Source organism: Battus philenor, unplaced genomic scaffold (assembly GCF_028537555.1).
Source record: "Battus philenor isolate CCGP_79_NKW_IND1 unplaced genomic scaffold, ilBatPhil1.0.hap1 SCAF_22, whole genome shotgun sequence".
NCBI classification, from domain to species: Eukaryota; Metazoa; Arthropoda; class Insecta; order Lepidoptera; family Papilionidae; genus Battus; species Battus philenor.
This window is the reverse complement of record NW_027181685.1, coordinates 6834819-6849834: the sequence shown is the minus strand read 5'-3', so window position 1 is coordinate 6849834 and position 15016 is coordinate 6834819. Positions and strand designations below refer to the sequence as shown.

The following is a 15016-nucleotide window of genomic DNA, read 5'->3' as shown; positions in this document are numbered from 1 at the left end:
GCCAGAACACCTGTCAAGCGTGACGATTATAGTATATCCTTATATATATTTTCGGGGGAAGCTTTGCAGTAAGCATTAATGGGCTCAAACTACGACGACGATTATTTAAAACAACAATTTTTTTAAGCTAAAAATAATAAATATTTAAAAATTTACATTAATATTCCTGTATAGATATATGATCTAATAACATTGGTTACCAATGTTTTTATACTTATTATTTGTAAAATTTTCCGATATTTAAACCATGTATTAAAGAATACAACGGAACGGAAGTTCAATAAATTCTCCAATTCATTCCCGAATCTACAGTCCGAAGTGACGCACGCGCCCGACGCAGATCGAAAATGGCGGCAAAACATTTATTGTTATTTGTTTAGATGTGTAGTCAACAATTACATGTTTCCAGTCAGTTACAATAATAAAACAAATTAGTTGCTATTTGTGACATCGACAGCATGGAACGGAAAACGGTGAGTGCTGTTTTTTTTTCGTTATTGTTATATAATTCAGATTTTATTTTTAACTGTTTTGGTGGCCAAATTTACGTAGGTATTATATTAAAATAGAACGAATGTTCTATTATAGTTTTTATTAGTTCGGGTATTATTAAAAATTTATTAGATTTTATAATTGTTAAATAATAATCTGTGATGAATTAAAAAAACGCATACGGATATTAAAGAAACTATATAAATATATGGATATCTTTTTGTAAGATTTGAGATAAAAAAGTAAATAAGACATTGTCCGACCGTACACGGACATTAGTCATGTTCATGTAATTTAATTTTATTTAACCAGCGATAACTCGTGTGTCACTTTTGGGCTTAAATTAACTTCTGTGGAACACATGCGCGTTTTTAAGCTGTCCACGTTATTATAGTTTTAGAATGATGCGTTAAAATGTAAAAAAAATAGAATACATCATTTATCAATGACGTTACATGTTTTAAATGTTACTTATATGTTACCAACTGAAATTCTTACTTTCGAAATAATTTGTTTTTGTTTCGTTTTTTTATATATTTACTCGATGTTCGACTATTATTAATTTCCCTTGCTCGTTTCTTAAACAAAGTATTAAACAATGTCTACCTGAAACTAGTCAACAAGTTTTATCCCGTTTCGTTAGAAAAAAAACAGGTAAAATTGTAAAGGTATCTCACAAAAGCAGGAGCTATCTACAAACTACAGAAATAAAAGATGAAAAAAAACCGTATTGTTCATGTCAGGTCTTTGAAATCAATTATGCCCTTTTCGATTTACGAGCGACTCTGGACTTTGTTCTTAACTCTTTTTGATATCGACAAAAGCTATTTGTTGCACATAGCTTCACAAAGATGGAGGAAGAGCGTTGAAGGCGTGTAATCTAACTCTTTTCAATGTAACTAATCTGATAACATATCTTCCGTTTTAAAAAGAAACGGTTCAGACGTATTCGTTCATGCATATCCATATAGAATAATTTATATTGACTACTTGTGTATGTCATGAGAGGCTAGAAGAGCTACATTAGATATAAACTAGAACAAAATAGATTTCTTCTGTAATGGCATCCTTATCTTAAAGCTTCAAGGGTTCCGTGCATCCTAATCTGAGAAGAACCTACGACAGACTCGGGCTATTTTGTTTTTTTTTTATTTTTTATAAGAATTTTAATATCTTTAATACAGTGGCCCAATTTATTTCTACGGTTTTTTATCATTAAAAAAATTCTTCACTCAATCTATATCTATAATAGGATTTTTAGACTAGTTTTATTTAGACATCTATGTGAGAGTATAGTTATACCTTACGCAGTTGCCCACTAAAGAGTTACTAATATTATTTAAGCCTAGAGTTAGTTATAACTTTAAATCGCTTATTTCACTGGATTGAGAAGTGAAAAAAGATTGATCGATGACGATTACAGATGCACAGCAAAACTTAATTTAGTTTAAGATACTTCTCTGGTTAAACAACTTTATAATTTTTTTAATATTGATAATTGCAATAAAAAAATAAAATTGTATTAATTTTCATCCGTTTATTTGATGTTCATTTACCCGATATTTTGAATTCTTCACAGAACCCATACTCGATAGTAGAACATATCTTAAAAGTCCATAATTCATGATAATTCTGAAGTAACTTCAAATTTGTTAATAGCATATAGTAACAAGTATAAAGTTTATTACCAAACGATATAACCCTTAAGAAATTAGCGTTATTTTTTAAGTTATTTATTTGGAAATCCAAAAGTCATTATACAATTATGTACAGAAAATGTTAATAGCATAATTTGTTAATGGCGTTTCGTATTGTCATTGTTCCATTTTCGTAGCGAGATTTAATTTAACTAAACTACAGAATGTTTAGTTCTATGTCTAAAGGTATCTATGAATCATTTAAGTACAGTAGAAACTATATTATTTGGAAGAGTACACTTGTACAATAGCCTAGCCAATGATTTTTAAATTTAAAGAAAGATGTAATGTCAAGATGGAAGATATTTTAAAACAAAGTTACAAAAACATTTACGCATAATTTAGTATACATATTGAATATTAAACGGCTAGGTTTTAAAAAATATTTAATATAAGGCAATACAATTTGTCTCATTTTAAGAAACTTGATATAAAATATATGAGAAATTTTTTTGAATACCAAAACTTCATTGAAACGACGTTTGGAAAACTTCACTTTAGTGTGTGAAAAATCAAACAAAGAAACACTATTTAAACTAGCGCTAAGTAATTCAATATCGTCTTTCATTTCACCTTTGACTTATTTTCTGAATCACTCTGTTAGCATCGCAAGTCGTCATATTTAATTTATCTTATCGTACGAAATAATGTTAACGTAATTATAACCGCTCCAATAACATTTATCTTAACTAATGAAAGACCCTTTCTTAGAATCGACTACCAAATTAAAATTTCTCGGAACTGTTGCCCGTACTGTATTGCTTCTGTATTAGCTTGCGTTGTCAAGTAAATGGTTTTGTAAGTATTTTTTATTTCAGTCCGAGTCTAATAGTGTAGACTCGGACTGATCCAGTATTCCTAAGCTCGGAAGGTGTTTATTAAGAATTACCAGCAAAAAAACTATTGTAATCCATGACAAAAATAACTCTGATAGTCGCGCGTACTGTAAGCATTCCCAGACTTTCCCTCCATTCATAAACGGTGATCCAAATCTTAGAGACTAAAATCTGAATGACAAGTGACTACTACGAATCCCACACTGAACTGCATGGTTGATTAACCCTTGTGATTCCTCTGTAATTTTACTTATCTTCCAACACAGGCTTACGTAAATTAGCTCGAGGTCTTCCTCAAGATCCTTGACCCTAGACGTTACATCATATGCAATACAGATTAAGAAGCTTTTACATCGCTGAAGCGGGCGTTCCATGGAGCGACCAGGCACAATAGCCCTCGTCAGGGAATCCCGGTTTGGATCACTTATTACGCCTTTAGCATACCGACTCAACTCTGTTGTTCTCCCGCTATGTTTTATGGAATCGCCAGGAACACCAAAACGCTTGCCCAACGAGATTCGTATTGGAATCCAATTGAGACCCAACAAGAATCGCTCTTCTCCTGAACTTGTATCTGGTGAGATTTTTAACAAGCGAACGGAAAAACTTTTCCCTATACGGGGACTGGAACTGCACCAGATACCACGAATACCTACTACTTCTTAATTACTTCGAATAAGTTTTGCTTGTATTCTAATTAAAATTGACTAAATGAAATCAATAATTCAATACTATAGTTTTTGTGCATACTTCGCTTAATATAATTGTTTATATTTAATTAGGAGTTATATAAACTGCTTAGCTTCGTCTTTATAGTGAAGTCTATGGTTAAAAAAAAATCGGCGTATTTTAACTCGCTTAATATTTAAGCATATGTGTTCATACGTGTTCTCATCCCGTGCTAACAAAGCAAAGTATATGATAACTAATTCAAGAACTTTATTTTTGTGATATTTTTTGTTTCCTACATGTGCTGATTGGTTTACAAGAAAATTAAACAAAAAAAAAGTCTGCTTCGATGATCTTCATAACGAGTAGTGGTCTGATATAAATTCTATAATAGTTTCTCTTAGTAATGTGAAATACTACTCTGTTATACACTATAAAGTATCTTTATATAACATTTGCGAGTAATTTCACTATGATAGTAAGGTCGATGAACTTTAGACATCTATCCGTCAACAGATTTTTTTTTTAATATTTTACGAACGTTTACTTCCTTTCGTCTGTCAGTCCACTTTAAAGCTTAGGTTAATAATATCAGTTCTATTTTCAAGTTTATTTTTTGGTCCAATTTTTTTTTCGTCTTATTAACCTGCCAGTTTTACCTGAATGGAAGTGAGCGCTGAAGGTCAGCTAAGCCTAAACCTCTTTTAAGTAACTAAGTTCGAAGACTGATTCGGTAAACTTAATTCATTAGACATGCCATATCTGCGGTCGCTTGTATATAGACGCTCCAAAAATTCTTTGGTAGTTAACCGTTAGCCGGGTGTAAGCATAAAATCGCTAAATAACATGTAACCCCAAAATTTCATACGAGATTGTTAAAGGATTGTTTATTTGGAGTAATGCCCTCTTGTTTCTGAAATCATTTAAACCACAGTACCTCTCTTTTTTCAACCGGTGATTTATCTAGAATTAAAAAGATGCATAAAATAACATATTCGAAAATAGTTAAAAAAGCTATCAGAATATCTACATTATAATTTTTTTTTAATGAATTATAACAAAACAGTTTTAACTCAAAATTATGGTTATTATAAAAGCTTCGGTGTACAACTAATGATATGACTCCGGCGAACGGAAAAGTACCGATAATTTTTATATTAAACTTAAGTTGCATTACGGAATTAAAGATAAAGTTCTTTTTGTTTTCAGCTGATATTCTTATGCCTCGTGATCTTGAGCTGCGTCGACAGCTTTATCATCCCCACACATCGAAGTTCATCACCTTCCATGACTCCCACAGAAAAAACGGACCTTAAGGAAGAAATAATTAACAACGAGAAGAAAATATCAAATCTTACGCAACAGTTCTCCGATGACTACAGGAAATATAGTTATCTTATAACTACGTATTTATAATGTAATAAATGAAATACTACTTTAGAAAAACCTACCGTTCTGTAAATATGTTTTCTACTATTGAATAAAACATATATTTATGATAATACTTTATGACTCGTTCAAACAATAGTGTGTACAAATATATTGTGTGTTAATACATTTATAACAATTAAAAAAAGACCTTTGTAAAGATAAAGTTCGAAGAACCTGACGCATAGCAAATAAAAATATGTAGTAAACATTGTTTTCATTCTTAAATATCTTTGGGTTTTATCTCCTAACTAATTTTCATGTCGCAGACCGAGGAAGTGGTTTGTACAAATATAAAATTAATATTTATTATCCCATGCTGTTTGTGCACGAGTTATTCTGACAGAATTGAGCAGAAACGACATAGATAATAAAACATAAATATGATAATGATTTTTTAATTGACATTGTGAATCATCACGATATCTCTGAAACCATAAGGTTTAGATACTTGAAATTTGGTATGATCACTCTTTCATTGAGTAGACATCAGCTAAAACTGGATTGTAGGAAATTAAATAAATTTTATTCGGAAAGCGTTCCCAAAAGTGATAGCTAGTAATATATAAGTAAAAAAAATAATACATGCATACATTTGAAGATATTATTTCAAATGATAAGAATATTTCAAAACTTTCATATACAAAGAATAAAAACGCATATACAGATTTAGGATTAAATTGATTTATGCTTATTACATATAGAAACAATAAATGTAAAAATTTTATTGGATACAGCTACTCAAAATATGTCATCATTGCGCAATATTTTAAACAGAATTTATATAATTAAGTAATTTACAAACAACCATTACGCACAATCGATATATTTCGTGTATTAATTAAAAATGACAGATGGTATTTAAGCATATTACTTCACATAATTAAATTAATTTCAAGAATTTTAAAAGCATCTCATAGTATTAAATTTCTATGACATTGTTATTAAAGTCTAGATGTAAAGTCTTTCGTTAAGTGAAATTTCATTTCACATCAAATTTTTATATGTCTATTAATATATTTGTTTTATTATATATATGTATTTATACGCGTTTGGCGGGTGGAAGTGAGTCACCACCCGAATACATTGGCAAGGTAAATAAAGACCAATAATGATAGATGGTATATTCACATATGTATAAAGGGTAACAAACTACTAACACAACGACAGCTGGCTAAGGACGCAGCCCTAAAGTATAAAAGGAGATCAGAATATAGACTGAAATCTGTATGACAAGTGACGACTATCAACCACTACTAAATTTCATGAACGGTAACATCCCATGTCTTATCTTTAAGGTTACTTAGCTCCTAAAAAAAAAACGCTTAGACTAAACCTCGTATACGTAACTCAGATCGAGGGCTCATTCAGAAATCTCGGCTCGATCCATAATAGCACATGCAATATTAACAGATTTACGGCCGCCGAAATCTTAGATTGCTTAGGTAGGCTCTTTGTAGTGTGAGCTAGCGCAAGAGACCCCGGGAGCGGAATTTCGGATTAAGTTGTCAAATGTGCATGTCAAGCAATTAGTATTCCGACTCAATGGTGAGGGACCGTACCTTGATTTAGTCGGTTGCTATTGTCTGCTAGTTAGGACAAAGCAATCTACTATCACTTCGGAAAGCGTTGACGCTGAGAGAAGAAGTGAATGAAAAACTATTAGACACCCTTCTATCTAGGATGATCGAAAGTTGTCTCCTTCTATACATTCATGACCATCCCCGACAGAAAAATTTATTTTTGACTAGCTGTGTATATATCTGTTTTATTTTCGTCGCGTGGTGTGGATAGTCGAGAGCGTATCTCTGTTTCAGAAAGTGGTGACGACGTAGGACAAACAATTAACGAATTTTAATATATAGTGGCAGACGTGTATTATACCAGTACAATATGAATCGCTTATACCAGATTAGTACAATTATAGATACTTAAGTTAACTATTTAATTTTCGAAAAATCATATTTATTGTAAATGTAACTTGATTGAACTTTTTGGAGTGTTTGTTATAATAACAAACACTTCAAAAAGTTCACAAATCGACAATATTAAACCAGTACACTAACTATATAAATGAACGAAAAGTCGTGATTAACATAACATCTAATTTTTATTTTAATATTTATTTATTTATTAGGGACAAAAAAAGATCCTATGACAATATATCATTCACACAATTTCCACAAAGTAAAATATTACATAAAATAAAAAATAAAAAGTTTGCACGGCTAAATACGTATACGCAGCTACATCATGAATATAAAAGTTTACAATTAATATATAATGTAATATAATGTATCTCATTTAAGTAATTACGTATAAGTTTTATAATAATAAATTCTTTAAACCTAAACCCAATTTGCCTCAAAAACATACATTTACGGAGTATAGCAAAGGACATCGTTGTACAGATAATAAAGAAAATAATTAACGTCAACGCCTAGAACTTTAGTTATAACAGCACTAACGATTATTTGCTTGTTTAATTACTTGAAAACAAGTAAATTATTTACTTTTTTTTGTTTACTTAAAAAAAAAGTTAATATTTTACATTTTTTGTCAAGTAAACAAAGAAGACAGTAGTCTTTACTGATTTTCAACATTTTTTCTTCTCTACCATTACAATCATATTAAATATCATCAAGTAATCAGTTGAATTTTAGTTAACGACTGTTACCATTTTATAAAAGATTTTCATTGATTTCGTATAATTTGGTCACTTTTGTATATTTCTTGTTTGTCTATGTTGTATTTATCATTTCAGCCTACTAGTTTATGGCCAACAGTGACATCGAATGTATATCTATTTAATATGAGAAGCCAATTTCCTCCAAGGCTGATTTTCATTTAAGAAAAATTATAACAATAGAAAGAGAAAGAGCTGTCACTTTCGATCGTAGGTTTGATTCGATTCCCTTCATACAAAGTCCCAATTCAATTCCATTCCATTCCAATTCCCTTATTTAATTCACACTTTGTGCATTAATTATACATAATTGCCTCTGCTCACAAACAAATTTTCAGAGGATAGACAGCGGCGTCCCTTACGTACCGTCTATCAAGCGTGACGATATGATACATCCCCAGAGGGAGACTGCCTTGCAGTGGGCGTCAATCGTCTGAAAGGACGACGATAACGTCAGAAATAGGTATAATAAAAAGAATACAATAAAATTTGATGAAAATTTAACTCTGTTATTATTTCATATTTATAAATTTAATATTCTGTTCTTCGCTTATTATTGTAACCACATGATTATTAAACAATAAAGGATAGAAATATCCTTTAAATTTCTATGTTCTTCAGTTATGGAGATTTTCTTGTATTACTTGGTTAAAACATACAAATTATCTAAACTTAGTATTTTAAGTTTTTTTATTTAAAAATAGAATCTAATTATGTATCCAACGGTTTGTTTTGAAATAAGTTACATATTGAGAATTCTTTAAAAATACACATTTATACTTATTAAGGCGTATTGTATCGCAGAGGGCCTTGCGAAAAAATTATGTTTATTACGTTTTTGTTCTTTAATCACATCCTTCCCTCTACGGAAACTTTTCAAACTATTTGTAACAAATTCCCATAATCATTATCAAAAGTTAGGACACATCCTGCAAAACTCAGTTTTTATATAATTCCGAAGAAAACTTTCACAAAAATACATTATTGCGGTAAACGACAAAGGTTCACGCGGCTCTCTGATTACTAAGTAAATATCAATTAGTTTACACAAGAGGTCAAACTTCCCGAGAGATATAGTTTTTTTAAACCTATTAGTTTGCAGACTTTTGCTCTGAGGCTCTTGGGCCCTGAATCCGACGAAGGTGAAAATCATAAGGTTAAGAGCGCCAAACTTTGGTCGAATACACTGTAATACATGAGATAGTTTCCAGAAGGCAACAGTTGTTGATCAACCGTTTATTATTAGTCGCACGAAGGCATTCAAAGTTATCAATAAGCACATTAAGTCAGCGTACATTCTGTCGATTATAGTTAATGACGCCATTAGGTATTTTCTCTAAAAGTTTTAAACGGAGAATGAAATCGTAAATGTACATTATAATATGCTTCATGAATATCTAAAGAATATATTTAGTAGATTAGAGACACAAAACAGTTTAAGATAATTTGTACAAGTCGAGCCAAAATTTAAAAATAACAAACAAACAGCTAAGACAATCAAAAGAAAATCATACGTGTTATATTATTTTACTTCTAAACTGTTGTAGGGATGGTGTTAAATAAACAACAACAAATTTTATCTTCCCCTTTAAAGAAATTACAGATTTTTATATTTTACACGTTGACAATACACGTATAAAGGAATTGGTACATTGTTCAAGTAAAATTCGACACACAAACAATAATACATTGCCACAAATGAGAATTAGACACAAGTATCGTCTGCTCTCCTCCTTGTTGAAGGCAAAGGTTCTTTGTACCTCTGCATTGAACGCCAGCTTGCTTTGGCCGCTGAGCTGTAAGTGTCCATGTATTCTGTCCTCCCGGGAAACTCGCCGAACCAGATACGCATGGTTTTAGGGACGACGCCAGTGTGGACGGGGCTTGGAGGGTTTATGGTTGGTCTAACAGTTGGAGGAGGTTCCGTGAAGTGCGTGGGATCCTTGTAACACCTGAGTATACCAAGTCGATGACTCTCCATCGGTATGGGCGCGTTGGATTGTGTGGCAGCCATTATTGCATTGTAATCTGATACTGGGAATGCTGAGAACAACACAAATAACTTAAGCTGTGTTTCATTGTCAGATCAGACAGTGTGCAAGGTGTTTGCCAGAACGCGTGTAGTTTTAGCAAGTTTGATCTTGCCAGGCGCTAAGTGGGTTTGACCTAGACGTTTTAGCAGTAACTAAACTCGAGGACTACGGATTGGGTTGTTACAGTATTGCTAAATTATTGCTGTGGTTGTTATTATTATTGCAAATATATAATATTCTTAAAATCTTAAAGACTTACACGACAAACAAATACTTTTGAACTATTGTTAACAAAAATAGGATACATGATTTACACCATAGTTATCCAAAGCAGTCAATGGTTAAAGGGTTTATGCTGGCGTGAGAAAGAAATAAGAGTTTCCAATTTGTAAGCGGGATTCCACGAAAATATATCTGCTTTTCATTGACAAGAACTAAAATTTTTACTGGACCTCACATTTTAACGTGTCTAACATAACATTTTAAGAAGCTCTGCGACAGTTACTAGTAAAAACTTTCATGTTCCATATTCACTACAATGTGTCAACAATTGACTTATTTCTAATCTTCACTTTATTTATTGAGTATTGTGAATATGGTAGAAATATGGCTTCAGAGGTCCAACCGGAACCAGACAAATTTTGAAAGTGTTCTATGAGAAAAAAAGTCTGGGTACTGATTAAAATAGAAATTTAATAAATTCTCGATTCTCTGGCGTCTCCTGAATCATCGATTTAACTATATTATATATTAAGTACTCAAGCTTGATGCATGTAGTGATCACCAAATTTTTAAGGAATCATACAAGTTATTTTCTAACGTAATTTAGCCGATTTAGATGAAATAGATCTAAAATATATGCCGTTTCATAAACATTCATTAGCTTATCGACATCATTAGTTATCGCACGCGGATTTAATTTTGAGGGCCCGATAATTTAGTTATAATTGCGTCGTACGTATTTGCGTCGTGTAATTTTTAAATAATTTTTTGTGCAGTAATTGTAGGTGAATAATTACTAAAAATATAAACTTACATCTCTTCTTAAATGTGGACTGATACATAGTTTCCATTTTGCTATCCAGGTCATCGCACGGATGATCCAATATATCGTTTGTGACGCTAACCATCTGAAAATAATACACAATGCAATCTGTCTCATTGACTATTGTTGAAAAGCTACCCCTGAACGGTAATCCATCGATCGCATTAGGCTCGCTGAAGCTAGTGGAAGTTTAGACCCTAAATAACTGCGACTCCGAAGGCACTCACGACGCTCGATCCTGCCTGACGGCTTCGTCTCCGCGCGAGATCTATCATCTGTCGATCCCATTTACTACCTCTGTTTAGCCTGTAACGGTCTTAAGATGAGTCGACACTCCAAACTAACAACCCGGCCAAATGACTGCCTCGCCGGGCATTCGGCTTGTGCGACGCTGTTGATCCTAATTCTACAGGATCGTATGACGAGCATATTTTAACCACACGGGCGTTCCGTATAAAGCTTCAAAGCGAGCCATCCCAACATAGAGATAGCGAACTTCCTCTCTGGATCTCCCAAGATTAGACAGTCTGTACAATTCCCGCTCTTTAACAATCCTGGTGGCTCTGTAGGCTAAGCTCTTTAACGTTCTAGCAGCGCAAATAAAAAAACAAAAAGCACTAATAATATATATTATTACAAAAATAAAAATCACCACAAAGAAATGGATTTATTTTTAGAATTCCTTTATGAAAACTACGTATATTCCGTCCGCAATTTTGTTCGTAATACGCAAACTATTTGGCAAGGATATTAAAAACAAAACTTTATATATATCGCAACCTCGCAAATGCGTAAGGAGCGAAAGCAAAGATTTGTGTTCTTAGGAAATAAAGTGGCGTTTCTATATACTAAAGTATGTTAGACGCCTGTTTACAATGAACAACAACTAACCGTCGTTAATTTAACGTTGTCTAATTCCATTGTGATTTAATTTATTATCATAATAATACGAGTTTTTTTGCCGGTAAATCATAATAATGATGTCAAAAAGGTTTTAAAACGTTTTTTAAAAGGTTTTAGATATCTCTGCGCAGTAATGTTTGTGAACAAAAGAGATTATTACCTCGCGTAATATATCTAGATTAACGCCTCATTCTTTTAGATTCCGCGGGCTTGAACCCCCCAAACCACAGCACGAGCACGTTAAGCCTAAATCTCGATTACGTAATTTAGCTCCAGGTCTCCCTCGAGAACCTAGGCTTCGGTAGTCCAGCACATGCATTATTACTATTTTGAAAAGCTTCCGAGCTAATAGATCGTTTAGGTGGACGATCCATAGACATCGCAAAGGCCCCAAGAGGGGAACTCGGAGCTGTCGCTCAACACGCAAGGATACTCGAGGCTTTCCCTGTTCAACAGTGACATAATTCCTGTTTTGTTGTATGTGTGTGTATATATATATATACATATAATGTGTAGGATCATTAAACAATATAGCTGGCTAAATGTTTATTAACCTACTTTACCCATTTATTTGCTATTGTATATGGTATTACTTAGTGAATGTTGTACAATATTCTGAATACACCTTAAATGAGCATGAGCGTCAGAATTTTTAATTATTTATAATCGTAATTAATTACATTTTTTTTGGTGTGCCTTTTCTAAATATATTTTTTTAGATAACTTAATACCTGCTGCCGTAGAAGCTCATAGTCGTGGCATAATTTTTCTTCTTTGTCCAATAGTTGTTTGTACTGTTCAACACGTGGCGAATAAGAGTGTGCATCGCAGTGGCAATAAGGAGCCACTGGTGGTGGTTTAGGTCTCGGAGCGGCATTTGGAATCGGCGGTTCACATGGTCTGAAATGTTATTGTCGTCTTTAGCTATAAATAACGCGTGCTGCGAGTGGGGAGGACACCCCGACGAGGGCGATAAAAGAGAGGATACGTCTTCCGCTTCGATCGTCAAGTACAACTCGCAATGGCGAGTAATGACTCTAGTTATAACTTAACTTCTACTCTAAACAAATACAACTAAACGCTAACACGATTTTAGTTCTTCAGGCATAGCGGTAATTTTTATAATAACTTCGTGGATCACTCTGCTCCGAAAACTTCACTCTTGTCTAATCTTAAACCATATGGCGAGGGCACATTATGTTGTAGACTGTTGCGGTTTGAATACGTTGCTATAGCAAGCGAGTGGATATGGCATAATACATTTTCCAGAAAACTATATCTTATTATTATAACAAAATTAACACAATAATATATACAAATGTAATACAATGGTGTTGTTTATTAATAATCATAGCATCGGAATATAAAGTTGTACTTCTAAATACAAATACTACTACTAATAGAAATAAAAAATTAAATCGTTAGAATAAGAAATATTGTGATAAACAGTGATATAAACCCTGTACTGTGATAATATGAAGATCGATAGAAGAGAATGACAGAATTTTGAAAAAATTATTAAAGACAAAAAAATCTTATTCCCAAAAAGGTTCATTAGAGGTCCACAATAACGGAGGTAATTTAAAAAAAAAACAATTACTCGTGTTTTAAAGTAACCAAAACATAAAAAATAGCTAAAGGGAAATAATTGTGTTTCGAAACATATAAAGCCACAGGCGATAATGTCTGTGAAATAAAGACTCGAAAAATAAAAATATATATTTAGGGGACCGGAAAGGAATGGCGTTTCTGTCGACATATTTTACACAAAAACTGATTGATTTTTACTGCTCCGGCATTGAAAATTTGTATACTTACTATTATAGACGGCAAAAGGATATAAACGAAGGTGAAAATATTGTTGATTAGAAATAAAAACTTGTTAAAAATGTTGTCGTGTAGATTTTAAAGCGATATTACTTTCCGGTTCCCCTAATATTTTGTCGGTATAGTTCCAGATCCATATGTCATCCCTGATAACACACACTGTTTAAAGACCAGCGCGTCTTCCAACATTGCGGTATTTCGGACAAGAAGATTCTTCGGAGTTTCCCGAAAGCTGTCCATCCGAGTTGGATTCGGCAAGTGATCTCTTTCAATATTGAAATAGTATCACTTAACCCTGCCCTGACTGTCTTCACTCTTAGAACGAAATCAACTCTCTTTGAGTAATGTTATTTGACATGCGACTCGTACACCACGCTTTGACAAACGTCGCCACAACAAAAGGTGTGCCTTTTGCGCCGCGCGACTGTCGAAACTCTTTATGATAGTATCTCCGCAGGTGTATAAATAGCCATATAAATTTATCAATTAAGATCTCGGGAAGTCACTGTATGCGTCATGGTGGCGATTTTGAAGATGCTTATGCCCTGCGGTAAATATTTGTCGGATAACACGATGAACCATTGCGTATGGAGCAGCCACAACAGTGCTTTATTACAGATAGAACTTTTACAGAACTCTTGAATACTTATGATATTTGACAAAACACACTTTTCTAGTTCTCTTTAAAAAATAATTGACTTTCATTAAAAAATCCTATGCCATAGGGGTTGGATAGTTACGTCCATGGAAAGAATGTTTCGATTTAATGGTAAATCACTTTAGATAGCTTCAAGATTGTCATCTTGCAAGTCGATGATGATGAAGATGCGAGTTCTATTAATTTCAAGTACGTGTATAAATATAATATATAAATTCAACTCATCAATCGCTCATTGGTACACAATATACAATTCAAACAATTACAAAATAATCATACAACCTTCTGTAAAACAACAATAAATTGATAAACATCTATACCAATTTATTTGTGCCTTTGTCATCTTATCCATCAATCAACATCGTCATCATTTCACCCGTAGGACTTCCAGCACTGTACATAAGCCTCCCCCGTAGCATCAATAAACGATTATTGCCAAGAAAACAAATATGTATAAGAAACATTTCAGAATAGACTTACTTTCCTACTATGGGTTTTGGAAATGGCCAATTAAAATCAGCATTTGTTGTTGAGCTAAAGGAATCCATTGTCAGGAAATCTGCAATTCATTAAATTAATAAAGTGTTTGTCATTTAAGGATAAATTTAATATCATTCTTTTACCTCATCCAATAATTATGATAACACTTTAATATTTTTTAGGTTTAATATTAATACTTTTGCAATTTGACGCCCTACATAATTTAGTACTGCTTTTGAAGCCAAAAATTTGATACGTAACA

The 15016-nt window shown here is 32.7% G+C and overlaps 1 protein-coding gene across 1 annotated transcript; it reads right to left on the bottom strand.

Annotated features, from left to right (window-relative positions):
- Positions 1-9436: 9436 nt before the first annotated feature.
- LOC137923824 (uncharacterized) lies at positions 9437-14977 on the bottom strand. The gene is made up of 5 exons (XM_068767097.1): positions 14898-14977; positions 14755-14833; positions 12521-12689; positions 10878-10971; positions 9437-9851 (listed from the first exon to the last, which is right to left on the bottom strand). The coding sequence occupies exons 2-5, from the start codon at positions 14820-14822 to the stop codon at positions 9514-9516; spliced, it is 669 nt and encodes a 222-aa protein (XP_068623198.1). The 5' UTR covers positions 14823-14833; positions 14898-14977; the 3' UTR covers positions 9437-9513.
- Between the last annotated feature and the right edge of the window lie 39 nt (positions 14978-15016).

Excerpts from the sequence above, each read along its gene's own strand:
- LOC137923824 (XM_068767097.1), bottom strand. The coding sequence starts at position 14,822 with ATGGATTCCTTTAGCTCAACAACAAATGCTGATTTTAATTGGCCATTT. Across the intron at positions 10,972-12,520 it reads ATGAGCTTCTACGGCAGCAG|ATGGTTAGCGTCACAAACGA; the intron begins GTATTAAGTTAT and ends TATTATTTTCAG. Across the intron at positions 9,852-10,877 it reads GTCCACATTTAAGAAGAGAT|CATTCCCAGTATCAGATTAC; the intron begins GTAAGTTTATAT and ends TGTTGTTCTCAG.